Source organism: Rattus norvegicus, chromosome 2 (genome assembly GCF_036323735.1).
Source record: "Rattus norvegicus strain BN/NHsdMcwi chromosome 2, GRCr8, whole genome shotgun sequence".
In the NCBI taxonomy this organism is placed as follows: domain Eukaryota; kingdom Metazoa; phylum Chordata; class Mammalia; order Rodentia; family Muridae; genus Rattus; species Rattus norvegicus.
In genome coordinates, this window is record NC_086020.1 from 199,925,280 (window position 1) to 199,943,906 (window position 18,627).

The following is an 18,627-nucleotide window of genomic DNA, read 5'->3' on the forward strand; positions in this document are numbered from 1 at the left end:
CCCTTCAGCCTTTTGTCTTCTGAAAAGATAGCCTATTCTCAGTTGGTTGGTAAAAGTTTTAACTACAAATGACTGAAGCACAACTCTGGTGCACATACATGTTTTTATGTGTGTATATATGTACACACACACACACTCACATATATGTATACTATGTAGAACTTGGATTGATTCCAAGAGAAAGGTGTGCTACCCAAGTCTAAGGAAGACTGATGAAGTTAAGTTCTTACCTTCTTGGGGAATCTAGCTACACAATTTTCTACCCGATAGAAACCTACTTTGATTTGAAAACTCCAGGTAGATAAAAATTTCAAGTTCCCAGAAATGGAAATGTTATTTCCTTTACTTTAGACCAAACATTGCTTTAGAATAAATTTGACAATTTATATATGACTGGGGCATTTTCATGCTGAGAGAAAATTGAGTAGAAGCCTTTTGCAGCTACAGAAACAGGTTTTGATGCAGATTTTCTGGAGTCAATGTCAGAGTTTTGTTTCTAGATCCTTCTATGAAGAAGGGCACCATGATTTCTAATAAGCAGGACACACACACACACACACACACACACACACACACACACACACACACACACACACACCACCTTAGTGGAAAGAGCCATACTTTTGTTGTGCATTGGAACATTTTCCTAAAAAGAGAGGTCACCAGAAGCACGGAGCAGAGAACTCCCAGATGGCACCCAGATTTGATTCCCTTTCAGAAGCTCCTATTCAGCAGATGGATGGGAAGGCTGACCTCTCTGACACTTCTGCATCACTGCCTGCTACTCCAATTGCCTTGGCGAATGTTTTTTCATAAGGCTTCTTCTGGTACCTCCGAGATTGATGCCTGGCTGCCCGCCTGCGTTATGCTTCATTACGCCGCGACTCTGTGAGCTTGAGAGATGCAGTATTCTATAAGAGGGGAAATCCTAGCTCATCAGAATCTCAAACATATCTTACAGTCTCTCAGGGTATGTGTAATATCTCAGAAGATATTATCTTCTCTAGACGTACCTCTAATTCATATCCATTTAAAGCTTACCTTGTTCTATGGCTAGATTAAAAACAATGCAAATTCTCTAAAATTACCAATATTCGACTGTTTCCAACATATCCGTTAAGCCTCAAAGCCCTAGTAATTTAAATGTGGCTATTACTGATTTGTTTCTTCCACTGTAGGTTTAGTGGCTGAGAACACACACCTGGATGAATGCTCTTCATTCGCTGTTTCTATCACCTTAGGGGAAGCCTTGCTTTAGGATAAGCTTGTTTCCTTCTATGTGAGCTAATGCTGTTCCTCATGACTTATTCAGGACTAATGTGAAAGTTAAACAAGCCGTGAATGCCAAGGGTTTTCTCCATGCCCAGCATATGCTAACTGTGCACTGAAGTGCTTCTTTGAGGTATACATAATAGTTTTGTGTACCTATGTGTGTGACATTAGTGCAGTTCCAAACGAAGTGATTTTTGTTGTTTTATTTGGACTGTAAAGCATGTAAATTGTTATGGAAGAATGTTTCTGATCAGATCGCTGCAGTGCTGGCCAACCTTTTTTTTTATTATTATTATTGGATATTGTATTTATTTACATTTCAAATGTTATCCCCTTTCCCAGTTTCCCCTCTGGAAACCCCCTATCCCATCCTCCCTCTCCCTGCTTCTATGAGGGTGCTCTCCCACCCATCCATAGACCCCTGCCTCCCTGCTGTCCTGGCATTCCCCTACAGTAGGGCATTGAACCTTCTCAGAACAAAGGGCCTCTCCTCCCATTGGTGTCCCACAAGACCATCCTCTGCTATATATGTGGCTGGAGCCATGGGTCCCTCCATGTGTACTCTTTGGTTGGTGATTTAGCCCCCGGGAGCTCTGAGGGAGTCTGGTTGGTTGGTATTGTTGTTCTTCCTATGGGTTGCAAACACCTTTGGCTCCTTCAGTTCTTTCTCTACCTCCTCCATTGGGGACCTTGTGCTCAGTCCAATGGTTGGCTGTGAGCATCTGCCTATGTATTTGTCAGACTCTGCCAGAGCCTCTCAGTAGACAGCTATATCAGGCTCCTGTCAGCATGCACTTCTTGGCATCTGCAATAGTGTCTGGGTTTGTTGTCTGTATATGGGATGGATCCCTAGGTGGGGCAGTCTCTGGATGGCCTTTCTTTCAGTCTCTGCTCCACATTTTGTTTCCATATTTCCTCCCTTGAGTATTTTATTCCCCCTTTTAAGAAGAACTGAAGCAACTACACTTTGGTCTTACTTCTTCTTGAGCTTCATGTGGTCTTTGAATTGTATCTTGGGTATTTCAAGCTTTTGGGCTAATATCCACTTATCAGTGTGTTCTTTTGTGACTGGGTTACCTCGCTCAGGATGATAGTTTCTAACTTTAATCCTTCCTAGAGGTCCTCACACACCCCTACACTTCCTTGGAGATGAACTCCTGAAACACGCTGCACTCTGCTTTACCTCCCATCTCACCATCCATTGCATGGTAAAGCAAAGAACTTGGCACATGACATGGATATCTAGCTGGTTTTGGTTTCTAGCAGACTGACGGAGGTGGCACGGCGCAGAGACCTCTGTGACACACAGTTCTGAGAAGGATCAGGTTACTGTCCTCTTCTATGTCACAGGTCTCCACACAACCGGGCTTTATGGAAGAGGTTTAATTGCTAGTAGACTTTTGGCTTGGAAGCCAGTAAGTATTAGCTCACCTTTTAGCATGAGTCAGATCTCTTCCTGATGCAGGGTGGATGGATTTGCTGCTGTGTGATTAGACTGCTACTTGGTTGTGAGACTATGTAGGAAATGACTTTCCCCTTTTTGCAGATCCAACATAAGGCCGGACTATGCAGACTCCAATTTCCATGACTTCAAGATGCACACATTCACTCGGGTGACATCCTGTAGGGTCTGCCAAATGCTCCTGAGGTAAACTTTCTCAGTCTCTTCTTCCTATTTAAATGAGTGGGTGTAGTTGCTAAGTACTTAAGACTTCCAGCAATCTACCCAAGGGTGTTCTGATGTAGAGTCCCTTCCCACATGCTGACCCTGGTGATCTTCTGCCCTTTTGTAGATGGAGCTTTGGACAGTCCCATGATTCAGCTTTCTGTGCACTAATTACTTAACGTAAGCAGAACTTAGCACTTTTTAATACACCATTCTCTAATTTTACCTTCCAGGGGGACATTTTATCAAGGCTACTTATGTTTTAAGTGTGGAGCAAAAGCGCATAAAGAATGTTTGGGAAGAGTAGACAATTGTGGCAGAGTTAATTCCGTTGGTAAGTCATGTTTATTGTGGGGATTCTGCTTCTAATGAGGACATAAAGCTTGCTAAATGTAATTAAGGCCCAATTGACTCTTAATATGTGTTTATTGGAACATATCTTTTTTTGAATACATCATCAATAAGCACAATTAGAAAATTGTTTAAGATCTGTGTGACTTTCCTACATGACTTGGTTTTAAACTGTTTAATATTTATTTGACTTCTATGTGTACTTGGAAGCAGAGGTCTTCAGGATGCACTTGGATGGTTTCATGGCACCCCTTCAATTACCTCCATCCCAAAATATATCACCGAATTATTTGAATACTGCCAATACAAACAGTAATGAAAACAAAAGGAGAAAGAAAATGTTCTTCTCTCTCGAGCTCTTAAACTTTTTCTTTCTTCTTTGAAATATTTAGATCAGATTCGTTATTGGTTCCAGAAGCAAACATTACACAGACTAATTCAAGAATTCAGGAATTGAATGCATTATCATTTTCCACATTGAACAAAGCATATATCCTTTGGATTTATGTAAACAGTTTCTGCTTGGTTTTTAAAAATAGCACTCTCTGCTTGTTGTACGGGCTCCTTGGAAATTATGCATTCAGTAGCCTTTGCCTCTCTCTGCTCCTCTTGGGCTGTCTCCCTTCTCTTTCTTTTCTGGCCTCTTTATTCTTTCTCTTTCTTCTTCTTTCTCTTTGTCCTTTTCCCCTGAGTTTCTCTCTGTTTTATCAATAAGACCTTTCAAAATCAGGAAGAGTTTTTGAACACAAGAAAGGATCTTTAACAGCTTGAGTTCAAAAGGTAGCCATGTCAACCTTTGATTTTCCCAGAGGAGAAGGTGGACATTGAATTATTTTGGATAATGTGAAGAAGAGCAGAACAGAGGATGTCTTATTTCAGGGCTGAGTTCAGAAAATGGACAGTTGTAGAACAGTGAGACCTCTTAGAGGGCAGAGATCACAGCACAGCTCTGTCCCTCTGCTCCTTCAATAGATATCTTCAGAGGGCGCCATGTGCCGTTCTCTGTGCCAGGCAAGGACAACCATGCTGGCAAAGATCTTGACATTGACTGAGTTCCTCCACTGTGTTAGCTACTGCCCTATCTACACAAACTCTTTTTGAGAATAGCCCTTCCCAAAGCCTCTGCCACTTGCTGGAGACGGTGAAGTGAAACAGACAAGGTTACCGTTTTCATCAGTTTGAAGGTCGGAACACTTTACAAGGAGGTGAAATAAACAACGATGTTATGCCTTACGACTGTTACTCTTCAACCATCGACCTGATACAGCGGCCACTTAAAGTTTTATTGTTTCATCCTTACCCATCCCATTCTTCACTGAACCTGCTGTTTGTTTAGGACAAGCTAGAGTGCTTGCAAAAGTCCCACAGTTTTAGATTTGAATTACTTAGTGAGGGCCAGGTGTTCTTAGGGGCCACACCTGTCCTCACCATAGAAGTCCTAAATGCCTTCTGACCCAGGGCCCCTTATTTTAAAGTGGAGAAACAGGCTCATAAACAGATGAAAAGAAGGCAACTGCAGATAAGAACGCAAGCACCTTGCAGGCCATAGATCGTGAGATATAAAGATATCTTGCCATCCAAGACAGCAGCGTTCTTTAACCTGTTTCATAATTCTCCTAATTCACCATAAAGCAGGGGAAAGTTCTCTCAGAGTTTGTTTTCTGAAACTCTGACTACGTTACAGGAACACCTGCCCTTGGGTTTTTGAGTCTCTTGGGCTGACCACAGGCTCCAATATTTTCCACATCCACGACTTTCTCCTCTTTTCTTTATGACTGTTCCTGCTTCCGACTTTGAAGAGATGAGAGGCATTGAGTTATTGAATTCTCATAATTAATTAAGAGTAAGAAACATCAAGAAGTGACCTAGCAGACTTCTATTTTCCTGCAGACCAGGCTTTGAAGCTTAGAGGCCCCATCTTCAGGATGTAGGGGCTCTATGTGATCACTGCATAAGTGCCTTTCTTCTCTGTTCCTCAGCATGTGCCCTCTGACACATTGCACACACCCATCCTTGGACTAGGGTAGGCAACTCTTGAGGACAGACTTTCAGTCTTATTCTGGTAGATCTACTTGAGAGTGTGGTAGAGTAGATACTACGTCGGGATTATAGGCAAGCTCCTCTCACGCTCTCTTCCCTGGCCTGCTGAGAAGCCCTAGCTGGCATGCTTTGTAGTGAGGATTCATGGCTTCAAAGAGTTCAGCAACTCATTTATCCTAACTTCTGCAGCATCTAGGCCAATGCGGGTATAAGGAAGGGAGGAGGAAGCACAAGATGCATTTGGAGCTAGAGATGTGCTCCACTGAGTCTACTTGAGTGGGGATTCTGTATGGAGGGGAGTGTGCTGCTTGGCGAACGTGACTTTGAGAAAAATTACCCTAACAGGGTAATTTGGTTGTCAGTAATGTTGCCTTATGGCAAAGTTAAATGAGATACGATCATTTTGTATGTAACATAAACCATAGCTGGGGACTCACTCTTACTTTATAGTGGCTTCTAGTTTCAAAGCTTAACCCAGTCTACCTGCATTCTCAAGGTAGAAATTCTCAAGGGAAATTATGGCTGGCTAGTGTCGTCAGAAGCACATTTATAGTTCGAGGTGTCATGATGCATACGGATGGTGGTATTGTAATAAACCATGAACACTTGTGGAAGGAGAATATGATGACTCCATTTGAATGGGCCATATTAACAGAAATAAATAGGGAGGTGAAGGATAGTCCTATGGCGTGATGGAGTCGCCCAGGCTCTACTGAAGCTAGAAACACCTCCCCACTACTTTGCTATCATTGCCTCATCCTTTCGCGCCCCTGACTGTCTCACAGGCCTCTCAGTTTTGCTCACTGGAAGTTGTTAGCCAGTCTCCTGATACTTTCTTCCATACTGTATTATCTCAGAGGCCACCTTTGAAGATCAGACTTAGTTCTTTCACTTAAGTTGCAACGCACACCTCATGAGAGTTAGCCTTGACTCATCTACATACAACATCTTTCCCCAAATCTGGATGCAACACCTTCATCTGCAGCTTCCATATCATCTACCAGTTGCCTTGGAGTAACCTCCAGTACCTAGAACAAAGGCACTTTCCTATGCCAATACACACTGCCTTACTTTTGGTAAGCCCGATGACGCCATCTTTACTCGCTTTTGCTTTTCTCCCATCTTGCTTAGAACCTACTGCTATAGTATTGGTTTAGATGGAAGTCTCCCTGTCTCTATGTTTCTGTCTCTTTTCATCTGATTCCTTATATAGACATTCTTAACTCATCTTTCAAAAGCCTTTTAGAGTCCACTGTATCACTCACTCACTTCTAGTCTTTCCATTTCCTACAGAATACAGTCCAAGCTTTCCCCTAACAGCACACATAGTTCTGGTCATTTGCCTGTCCCTCTTTTAACCATTCCTTAACTTTCCCAACTGACATTGAATTTCTGCCTATTCACAGCTCTTCAACTACTTTGTCAAACACCTCTTCTTTGTTTCTTTTTTAGTCTTTCCTTTCTGTTCAGTTCTTGAGAACTCAAGCAAACATTACCTCATTTGGAAGACTTTCTGGTACTCTGCAATGCCTGGCCTTTCTTAGTCTATCAGTTGTCTGTGTTTTCCTGGCATCTTATAATTAACTTTATCATAGCGTTTATCACATTTATGATAATTGCCATCTGGCTGATCTCTCTAATTAGGCTCAACCATATGCAGTTGATGTTTTCACCTAAGGGAAGACCCGGTGTTCGAGTATGTGGATGGGTAACCCACTAGAGTGATAGATGACTGAGTGAGGGTCTTGAGCCCTGATTATCACTGGCATCTTAAACCTAGAAGCGGTGGGGGTGAGAATTTATCTAGCTTTGGTTCCTTGCTTGTGGAGCTATAAGCTTGATAAGATGGCTGACCAATGAAATCAATCAATCAAACAAACAAACAAACAAAAGCCCTCATTCTGTGAATCACTGAGTTGTAGTTTAAACATGAAATAAACTAAGTAGACCTTTTAAATTCCTTTCTGGGTAGTTATGCAAGGAAAGGCTTATGCCCTAAGCACTGATTACCAGGCAATACACCAGGGGTAGGTTAATGAGAGGCAAAAAAATGAAACACATCACAGAACATCTGGTGCCAAAAACAAAAACAAAGAAAACTTTCTTTTATATAAATCTACTTCCTGATCCAATCAGTTTTATTGTTGGGATGTTTTGTTTTGTTTGTTTGTTTTAACATTTATTGCTGTCTTTAGATGGAATGGAATATTGTTCCCTTTTGCCTTACAGATAGATCCCTAATCAGCCCTTTCTTAGTTCCTGTTTTACTTCCTTGCCAATCATTAATATAACCTTGATTATCCAATGGTCATATGAATACTTCTTTAATTAGTTTAGAGGGTAGGGCTCATTTATTTTCCAAGGTTAGGGTATACTCTGATAGCAGGTACCTACCCCCAGTCTCTAGTAGTTTTAAAACTTAATTCAGTAAACACACATTGTTTCCTGGGAATTCATTGGTCCTCCAAAGCAGGGCCCTCACCAAGTATATGGCTGTCCAGTTCCATCTGTACTTACAAGTATGACAGGGTGGCAGCTTTTTACATACAAGCTCTGGAAATAGACGTTGTTCATCACTGTCATGAGTGAAAATCACATCCATGGCCTCTGCTTGCTTGCTTGGAAAACTGGATCGTAGTGGAAGAGGGGCTAACTACACAGTTAGCATTGGTCTCTGCCATTCTCACTTTCTCTCATAGGCCCTCTGTGCCTTTGATGTAGAAACGCAGGGAAATGTGGGGAATATGTTTCTTATCTTTTGAATCTATCCCCTGTACCTAGTCCAAGGGTGGGTCATTTAAAATTGAGTTACCACTATTGCCTATAATAGAACTATTTCAATATAAACCCAGTCCCAACAATACAATTTTGTAGCTAAATATCAACCACCAGGCTTTAAAAGAGCTCATTCCCTTTGATTGTGGAAGTTTGCCTTATCGTTTAGACGTTGTCTTCTCTTGGTTTAGAAACCTTTCCTATTTCATGCTCTATTATCCTTTAAATCTATTGAGTCTTCATTCACCCTGGAAATAATAATTACTTGGCAAAAAATGCACTTGCATTTTTGAATGAAGCAATCTATTCATATTAATATGTGAGCATGACAGATTATTACTTTAAGTATGTCTGAAGGAGGAGAAAAACATGCATTTTTTCCCCCATAAGACAAACTATGCAACTTGGAAACACATTTGAAGGTTGGGTAGTTTGCATCTTAATGCCTGGGGATTTGCATGGACATAAACATAAATAATGGCCAGGCAGGAAATTCTGCCCTACCTCTTTCCTGAACTTGACTCCTGAACGTTCACCATAGAATCCTTGATGATCAGCACTCACAGAGGCTCTGAAGTCTTTGCCAAACTTCCCAGTGATAGTAATGAATAGGTGTAAGTGCCATTCTGAGACCCTCAGCAAGTTCCTTCAAAACTGATGCAATTCTAGGGTGGTGCTTTCTCCTCACAGTACACCTTGGGGAAGGGCTAATCCCGGGCTGCAAACTTGAAGCTCATTTATGATCTTGCATGGTAGTAACATAGGACTGTATGACTAAGCCCCCCTTTGTCCCCTTTCTATCCTGACAGCGATCAATATAGCTCTAATTTCTGGTAGCATTGGATTCAAATATTGCTGGGACGGACAACTTTGGTTTAATGCACACAACTTTGGTTTAATGTATCTTTTCCTTCGGTAAGAATGCAAGCCTCAGCTGCTCTAATATTTAGCCAAAGCAGCTCTCTGCTTGCTTCTCTGTTTAATTGCTCCTTTATCTAGGTCAGCTGCTGCTGCTGCTCCAGCAGGCTCGGATAGGAATGGAGTTGCCTTAGTACCCTGCTGGCTTTTAAAGCTGTGAGGTTCTTGCCTAGAACCTGTACAAATGGGTGTCTGAAACAGGCTCCTTTCTAAATAGCATTGCATATTTTAAGATGCAGAGAAACTTGTAGAGTAAAATGTTATTTCAGTCTTCCACCACCAGGCCTTTTTATCATGTTAATTGAACAAACTGAGCCTTGATCTCTGATTTCATTACCAAGAGGTGACTTTGCTTCTGTGAGAGGGCACTTAAACCTTTCGTCTAAATGAGTCATCTTTTTTGATTCATCGAGACAATTTTATATGCAAGAATAGTTATTTTACCTCTTCGTTGACAGTTAGGGTCAGCTTAGTGATGCATTAATAGCTGTTTTTTTTTTAAATGAAGAATTAGAAACTGGTTTTTATTAGATTTAAATTGAAATCAGCCCCCTTCCCCCAGGTATTATTTATGGAGTGTGGCTTCCTGTTCTTTTTGCAAAACACCATTGTAGATCAGAGCGCTGAGCATAACATTTATATAACATCTTTCTAACTTTGTTCAATGTTGTATGTTTTATAGCAACAGCATGTTAGCCATGATAGCTGGGTACCTTCCATAATAATATTAGTAACTGCTTTTATGTAACCCCTCTTGAAACAACCATTGGCTTGATTGGTCTTAAATTGAACTTCAGATAAAAGAACAAATTGTGTAATAAGATATTAATTGAGAGTCGCTTCTATTGGAAAAAATAAATATAACAGGACTGGATTTGCCATGTAAACAAGCACATTATGGAATGCGAATCTAAGACTTCAGTGAGAATTATTATTTTACCCAAATATGTCCATTAAGCTCTGTTGGCTTCAGTGATGGAATTCGGCAACCGCTCCAAGCACCTTAGTTACACCACTTCTCGGTAGACGTTAAGCCAGTTGGGACATGATGAAAGAACTCAAGGTTTAAACCCCTTGAGGGCCTGTAAGTCACCATCTAGAAAGTTCCTGAAAGGGGAAAACATTTTATAGTTTGATCAATAGGAGCCTGAGAAGAAAACTGCAGAGTGAGGACAAGTTGGGGATGAAAAACTTTTAGAAATGTAAAGAATTGAATTACTAGCCTAAGAAAGTTCCCATGAGAAGAGAGAGGGGGAAGGGGGAAGAGGAGAGGGAGAGGGAGACTTTACATCATCTTTCAACCAGCAACCTTTTTTCCCTAGGTCAGAATTCAGCCCATGGCTTGATGATAACCAGCCCTTATTATCCAAGATGCTGTTGCTGTCCCATGCACACAGAAATGTTTAGCGTTACAAGCTCCTGCCATAGTAGATTAGGATTCATACCAAGAAAAAGTGAAGGTTAGAACTGGAGGCTTCAAAATGAGATCTTTCCCATCGAGCACTTCTTAGGGAAGGTAGTTGTTCCACTTTTCCAGCAAGAATCAACTTATACTTTGAAATACATCTGAACTAGTATAGTAGTTGGATTTTCCTCTCGTGTTACCACTGCATTACTGTAAGTTAATGAGCTGTTGAATTAATACTTAGGTGAATTAAGATTATATCTGTAAAGGAGACAGTGCAGTTTAATGTTACTGTTGCTGCCCTGAATTCAAAAGTATAAACAAAGGACTTTGGCTGAGAACTTTTGAACAGAATAGGTAATAAAAGAGAGACTTACTATGAGGTATGATGTAAGAACTCAGATTTTAAGAATGCACATTTGTGTGCCTTACTTAATGCAGCCAGTTCAGAGTCCTGGCTGCTCTTCGCTGAGTCTGTGGAAGTAAACAGCCTGTGTCCCCGGTGATTGTGAGGATGGGGAATAGACAGTGAAGGGAAGAGGCCAGCACCATGTAAGGACCCCGGTGACATTGTAGCTCCGAGCCCCTCCTGTTTTCTTACCTGCTTTATACTAGAAGACTTTGTGCAAAAGTGATTTTTGGTGCCTCAACTCAGGGTGATGTGGAAAATAGATCCCTTTGGTGTTGAAGCATGCAAGCAAGCAGAAGATGGCGAGGAGAGGGAATGAGAGAGGGAGTGCACATTGAAACAAAGTCAGCTTAGTCTTACTTGTTCTTCATTGGTATCAGTTGGTCCCAGCCTTGCTAGACCCTTATGCCTTTCCAGATTCTGTTGTTGGTAACACTCATGGGAAGAAATGACTGCCTTATAGCCAGTCCTTCTTTGCGAGATAGGGAAAGCTTGTGAAAAAGCTTCCTTGTGTGGGAAGGGGTGTGGTTTTCCAAAGAGTAAGGTAGAAACTTTAGTCCCACTGTTTCCTTTTACCAAGCAGCACCCAGAGAGCCCTCATGAGGCTGAGTGTCATGAACGTTGGCACATGAGGCCATTTTTCAGTTTTATGCAACAGATAATACATTCGAAAAGTGCTGTAAAAGACCTGCTTTGCAAGGGCATCAAAACATTTTCATGCAAAAATCAGGGGGATAAAGGTTATTTAAAATTTAAAAAGTACATGTTCAGTAATAAACTCCCAATCTGAAAGATGTGAGAAGGGTTGCATCAGGTCTCTCTTGGCAGTGCCTGAGCTGCCCTTGGTTTCTTTCCACAGAAAACTGATGCTCTACCCCGGCTTTGTGGCCTGTGGCTTATGATTGGTACTTTTGGCTGTTCATCTGACTCACCAGCAGATGAAGATGGGAGTTTGGGACATCCTTGACTACATATGTTTGTCAGGGTACTAGTGAGATGGGGGGACTCCAGATGTACTTCTTAGGACACAGGCTCAGTGGCTAGAGAGATGTCTCTGAGAGGGAAAAGGCTTGCTAGATAAGGATGAACTCCTGACTTTAGAACAGCTCTGAACCCACATAAAAGACAAGTGTGGTGTAACACAGTAACCCAGCACAAGAATGGGGACAGGTGAATCCTGGGAGCTTGCTGGCTAGTCAGCGTGCCTATCTGAAATGACAAGGTCTAGGTTCAGTGAGAGACCCTGTATCACAATGTAAAGTGGAGAAGCAGCAAAGAAAGATACCAGGTATCAAACTCCCAAACTCTGTTTTTCACCTCACAGAGGCAAGTTTATCCACATGGATATACCATTACCATCATGGAATACACACACACGCACATACTAGACACACCAGACACACACGCGCACACACACACACCAGATACAACACACACACACACCAGACACACACACACATACACACACCAGACACACACACACATACATACCAGACACACCAGACACACCCCCCACACACACCAGACACACACACACACACACACACACACACACACACACCAGACACATATACACCAGACACACACACACCAGATAGACACACAGCAGCACAGCAGACACACACACATACCAGACACACACACACACACACACACACACACACACACACACACCAGACATACACACACCAGATCACCAGATACACACACACAGACACCAGACATACACACACCAGATACACAGATACACTGACACACACACACACATACCAGACACACACATACACACACACCAGACACACATACCAGACACACACACACACACCAGACACACACACACACACACACCAGTGTGAGGGCTTTGGGTCTAGCTAAAAGATAACTCTCATAGCCTCCTTTCTCAGCCATCTCTCTCAGTCTTGGTTAGTCTATCTCCTGAAACGTGTTTCTATGGGGGAGGGACAGAAGTGAGCTAGCCTTTCTGTCCAGGAAGATTCCTTTGTAAAACCTGTTTTCAGAACTAGCAAAGATGCCTTCACAGGAGGGAGGCAGTCATCTGTGAAGCTAGGGTGCTGGGGTTTGAAATTGACAAAGGGAGGCAAACTTAGATTTTCTCCAGAAGGTGACTTTCTGCTCATGGAGCTTCCGTTCCCATTAGTCTAGAGTTATCCTTTTTTTTTAAAAAAAAAAAAAGAAGAAGAAGAGAGAAAAAAATGAAAAGAAAGAAAAAAAGCGAAAAGTCCACACACAAAAAAAAGTTCACAAAAAAAAAAAAGTCCACAAAGCGACCTCCCATTGGTTCCCTGCCCCAGGCAGTCTTCTTGGGTGAGCAGCCTACTCTAGCAGGGCAGGTGTTCTGGTAGGAGCTTTCCCTGTGAACTCTGGCCGAGTGGATTCGTGGAGCCTTTTAAGGAAACAATCCACAGAGCTGTATCCAGGCCTGCTCTTGCTCTCCTGATGTCTCCTTTGGTTGCATCCGTCCGTTTTTTCTCAGATCCTTTCTTAGAGGTTATTTTGGATGGGAAGAGTGCAAGCATGGGCTCACAGCAGTGAGCGGTTTTCACTGTGTCTGGAGAAGTTATAACTTGTTTAGATGCTGCTCGATGTGGGGGAGGGAAGGGAAAAACCTGCTGACCGTTTTTTTCCATCTGCATCATGCACTCTTACTCTGATACCCTGAGTCCCTCCTCCCACCCCCAGGCCAGGTTGCTCACCTGAGGGTCTCAAGACTCTATGGGTGTGAATCAGTTTTAAGCACCAAACTGTAGTAAAAAAGATGGTGTACCTGTTTATAAGTATATGAAGCAAGGGGAAAGAGTGTTGGAACTGTGTCTTGACTGAGGTGGTTTTGTTTGTTTGTTTTTTAAGTATATATCTGTAAACCAAAGAATACTTTCTCTAAAATAAAACGTAAGTATCATTGCCAGTGGATGGAAACCTCCTCACAGGGAACGCTGTGTTGGGTGAGGTTTGCAGTCACAGGAACTTGTCTGCACAGTATCGTTTAAACAGTGCGCTTGGATCTGAAAATGTGTTGAAAGAAAAAGGCTTGCCTCTCAGGATTGAATCTTGCATATAAATTAGTGTAAGTCCTTGTTTTAAGGAGTTTTATGAGGCTGGATTGACATTGCTTAAGAAACAGTTGGAAAAGTTAAGCATAAGCCACAAGTCATTTAGGAGTGTGAGTCACCTTTCTGACAAGCCAATAAGGTAAGAGAACCTGGGTTGCTAAACAATTACGAGCCCAGCCTGAGGGGCCCTGGAAATATATTACAGGTATCAGTTAAGAAAACAGAGGAGTAGTGCTTTGCTACTCTGCAGAGGACAAGCTAAGACTGCTAACCAAACCAAAGGACCCGCACTGACGATGCCAATTTTTACCTTTGTTTCAGAACAAGGGCCATTCAAACCACCGGAGGTAAGATTGACATTTAAACTTTTTATGTAAGCTTTGCGTTTCAAGCTGCTTTTTAACTTCAACAGGCTTGAGCTCTTACAGTGTTAAATGTGCCTTTCCCGATGAACCGGTGAAGCTGAAGTGGAGGGAGCCACCAGGCGCTTGTCAAAACATGACCTGAATTGGGAATTTTCGCGGTTGTTGTCTGGAAGCCTTAGGTTGAGGGTGAATGTGGCTGTTTTGCCCTCACGCATAGTGGGTGAAGGAGTGGCTCTGTGTGCTGGGGAGGGTGGCCCTCTCTCAGGAAGTAGGTAGACCTATGGCCCACCATGATGTTGTTTCACTGCCCGGTAGTGGCTTGTGAGAGTTCTGCCAGGTTTACCAAGAATTTGGGTTCAGCTTTCTAGAAGTTTTTCACCTTCAGCACAAAGCTGGTCAGTACTGAGTCGTGTTGATCTAATCAAGCTCTGATAATATTTCCTTTTGGTTTAACACAGCCCAATGGCTTAAAAGTGTGTGGTTCATAAGTCTAGCTCTCAGAATAAAGCTACTTCGAAACATGGAAAAGAGTGTAAAATGCGACAGACCTCAGAACACCATTATTTAGGCCATCAGTCAAAACTTATAAAAGTTTTACATGACTGAAAATATGGGATAGCAAAATTTTTTTTTAAATAAACAGATGAAATTAAACATAACGTGAGTAAAAATGTTTAAGGTCATCTGAGAATTCCAGGATGAAAGAATGACAGTCTGTTTACTAAATTCCTATTATCTGTCTTTGAAAATGCCTCTGGATTTAGCATCAACAACCAAAACCAAAACCAGAATTATAAAACCAAAGCTGAACAAGCAACAAGTAAATCAAACAGCCCCAGTCCAATGTGCCTGTGCACTGGGAGCATGGTTTTTATCGACTAGTATTTATATAGTTGGTAAAACTATGGAAGCCATGGGGAAATGTCTTCAGAGGCTCTTGTCTCGCCTTTATTTTATGTGTGTAATGTCTGCAGGCAAGGTGTTACGGGTATGGTCTGAGGAACCTTGTGCTAGGCACAGCTGTTCAGAGTGCCTACTTAAATGAGTGTCAGGACATAGAGTTTAGACCAGGGACATATAATAAGGTAACAATCTTTCCTGAATTAAAAGGAGACCATATTGACCTCTTTCAGGCTAACTCCAGTTGCTCCCAAACTCCTGTTATGCTTCTTAGACAGGGAGGGCCATTTTTATATGAGACTTGTCAAGGTTCTTCTTGTATGACCTTGCTAAACACGCTGGTCTTGGTCCTGGGCTTCAACTCAAAGATACTTCACATATTATTATTATTAGACATGTGTATTATTTTTTTCCTAAGAAAATGATTTCATTTTATCTCAAGGAAGTCCTAGGAAGTGGGTGTATTTGCAGAAGGAAAATGTGCTAATAAGAAGTAGTTAATCATTCTCACATGATATTAAATAATTCTCTCAGACACGTTTATACCCTCAAAATTACATGTGAGCCTATTAATAAAAAGAAATTAATTTTCATGTTGAAAATTTAAAATTGTAGCGTCAGTGTCGCAGTGATTTTCTTAACTTTTGAATGTAATAAGTGCAATTTCCACTTAATGTTTAACTTTACTAATAGCCTCCACTTTGTCTGGGAAGATGATAGCGTGGGCTGAGGCTAGCCAATTAATTCATCTGGGAACTGCTTTATTTTAGGAAAAGAGTATGGTAAAGAATATTGAGAATGTGATTTTTTTTGTTTGTTTTCTTTCTTGAAAACTTTCTATCTCTCCTACACTGGCCTCGAGTTCTCCTCTGTTGCTACGGTTGTATGATTGGGAATTTTTCTTCTAAGAATTTGGCTTCATTCTCGGCAGGTCCCCTAGTCACAGGATCCACGGGTCTGCATTGCTGTGCCTTGGCTGTCCCCTCCCACGCAGTCTGGCTTTCAGGGAGCCTGGAAACTACCCATAGCAAGTTCACTACTGCACGTCTACCTACTCGGCCACTTCACGTCTATCCCCCCTGGCCGAGGGGCCAAAGCTAACTCCATAAAACAGAGGGAGCTTTTCCTTATATTGTGGGTAAAATTCAACAGAGAGAATTAGTTCTTTTTCCCTCCAAGAAGCACGAAGACAGGATTTTTAGATAATACACACATTTTAAAAAGAATAATAAGACAAGGCAGTGAAGCAAGAAATAATTACCAAACGCTTATATAAAATTAGGTTTGCCTCCCCGACTCTCCTGGGGAGGATAAAAGAGTCAGATTCCAGAGACCAACTCCCCTGTCTCCTGGGCCTGTGACTTCCAGGCATGGCTGCCATGCATCTCCTTTCTTTCCCAACTTCTACCTAAAGACCAGGTCTCTCTAACCACAGGAGGGACATTGAATATTGCATTTCAAAAAAGATTTTAACGTATTTTTTAATTTTTATAGTAAAAATGTCAGATACTTTTAGACTAGAGTTAATCACAGTTTTGTTTAGTTGGGATTTCTCTCTGTGTGTAGAATTAATTTAACATATACTCTATTTTACTGCCCACCTCTCCTGTGGAAAAGTCCCTGGTTTTAGGGTGACTGGTTTAAATGGCTTCTCAGGAGGAAGAACATTTAACAGTCCGTAAGGCAAATGGGGCCCAGTGACAGATGCCTGAAATCTCAGCTCCTGTGGGGGGCCGAGGCAAGAGGATCTCTTGCATGTGTGGATTTGAGATCAGGAACAGCAGCAGCCATAGTAAGACCTCAGTTCAAAACCTCAGCGAAGTGTAGACGCTATAGTTTCCAGAACAGAACTTATCCTTTGTATGAATTGAAACTTTCACAACTCCACCAAGTTAATAATGACAGTAACAGTAAAGATTCACTGAATGATCCAAACACTTAAGACAAATGAACTCTCACCACCATGCTGGTGAAGTAGTTATCATTTCCCCCTGAAAGATGGGAAAGCTCGAGTGGAATGTCCTATCTTCGAAGATAGTCTTTTCTATCTGGTCAGTAACTGTATTGTGTTACCTACTTTAATCTTAAGCCCTAGGTCAAACAGGGCAAGACAGTTTCTGTTGCCAGTGAAGGTGATGGTGTTGGTGGGAAGCAAACCATATATATATATTTCTGTTGAAAGTATCATGAGTTGCATTGTTTGGTGCCCCTTCTGTAGAGAACTCAAAAATTGTTCAATCAAATTTTTGGTAAGAAAGAGCTCGGTTTTGACAGCAGTTTTCTTTCCTATTTTCAGAGGAGGATCTGTAACCCTCATGTTTATGTCTTGGCCACCAAGGAGCCCAGGGTTTTCTTACAGTGATTCTCTCTAATGGTTTTCCTAGCATAGGTACCCTGTTTACTCAGTAGAAATCCCAGCAGACTTTAATGATCCTATTCATCTTTTACAAATGCATTTTGAGAGTGGTTGAGGTGAAAATAAAAAATTCCATGTTTAAATTTTCTCTACACTGCTTTACCTAAGAATCTAGAATCTCCTAGAATCTCCAGCACATGGCTCTGAGTACCTGAGAGTATTAAAGCCCCCCATTCCAACATTTCAGTGATTTAACTTATGAAAGAAACCAGCCTGAGAAGCTGCCCTGAGAAAATTCCACAGCTTAGGTGTAGGTTTTAAAACGGGGACTCCTCTGACGAAACCATGTCCCCATACACACAATGACAAATTCTAACACACGTAAAAGAAAATCCCTCTCATGAGAATCTCAATGATTCAGTGGTCCTACACACAACTTCACATCTACTGTATAACAAAAATGTAAAGAAATAAATCCTTCATTAATTCTGAGATTATTGTAGTAATCAAGTAACAAAGAATTCAATGCTTGTGAAAACAAGTGGTAACCGTTCATTTTCAGATTTAAAATCTCTTGTCTTGCTGTGTTTTTTTCTTTTCTTTTCCTTTTTTTTTTTTTTAAGTGTGATGGGTTTTTGTTTTTGCCTTTTTTTCCCAAAAGGAATTCCCTTCCTATGATAATTGATTTTTTTTTTTTGCTTCATGAACTGCCTGTACTTTTTTTTAATTATGAAGATATAATTCATCTATAATTAAAACACATTATCAAATAAGTGTTTTCTGGAGCCAGAGCTTTGGGTCTTTAGTTTGAGGTTTTATGCCTTTTTCAGCCCCTGGTCTGTCATGGCCCAGAAATACTTGAGTGAGAATTTTTACACATCTGCTTAAAGCTGCATATTTCTTTGCTGGGAATATTTTCTAACCATGAATGGGGATGGTTTCTTATATCCTATAATCCTATGACTTTAAGAATTATTAGGTTATGATGCATAAATAAGGCAAACGAAAATATTTCTGTTCATTTCAATGACTTATAAAATGTAATTGTATTCTAATGGAAACTTATCGGAGGGATTCTATTAAATTATAAATAGAAACA

General features: G+C 41.3%; 1 protein-coding gene across 3 annotated transcripts in view; it reads left to right on the plus strand.

The window, feature by feature from the left end:
* The window catches only part of Vav3 (vav guanine nucleotide exchange factor 3), a 342,484-nt gene that overhangs the window by 225,419 nt on the left and 98,438 nt on the right, over window positions 1-18,627 (plus strand). For all 3 annotated transcript variants that reach the window (XM_017590775.3, XM_063281659.1, NM_001191714.1), the window contains exons 16-18: window positions 2,819-2,920; window positions 3,172-3,272; window positions 14,229-14,254. In XM_017590775.3, the coding sequence (XP_017446264.1) occupies window positions 2,819-2,920; window positions 3,172-3,272; window positions 14,229-14,254 (229 nt within the window). The remainder of the gene's footprint in view (window positions 1-2,818; window positions 2,921-3,171; window positions 3,273-14,228; window positions 14,255-18,627) is intronic.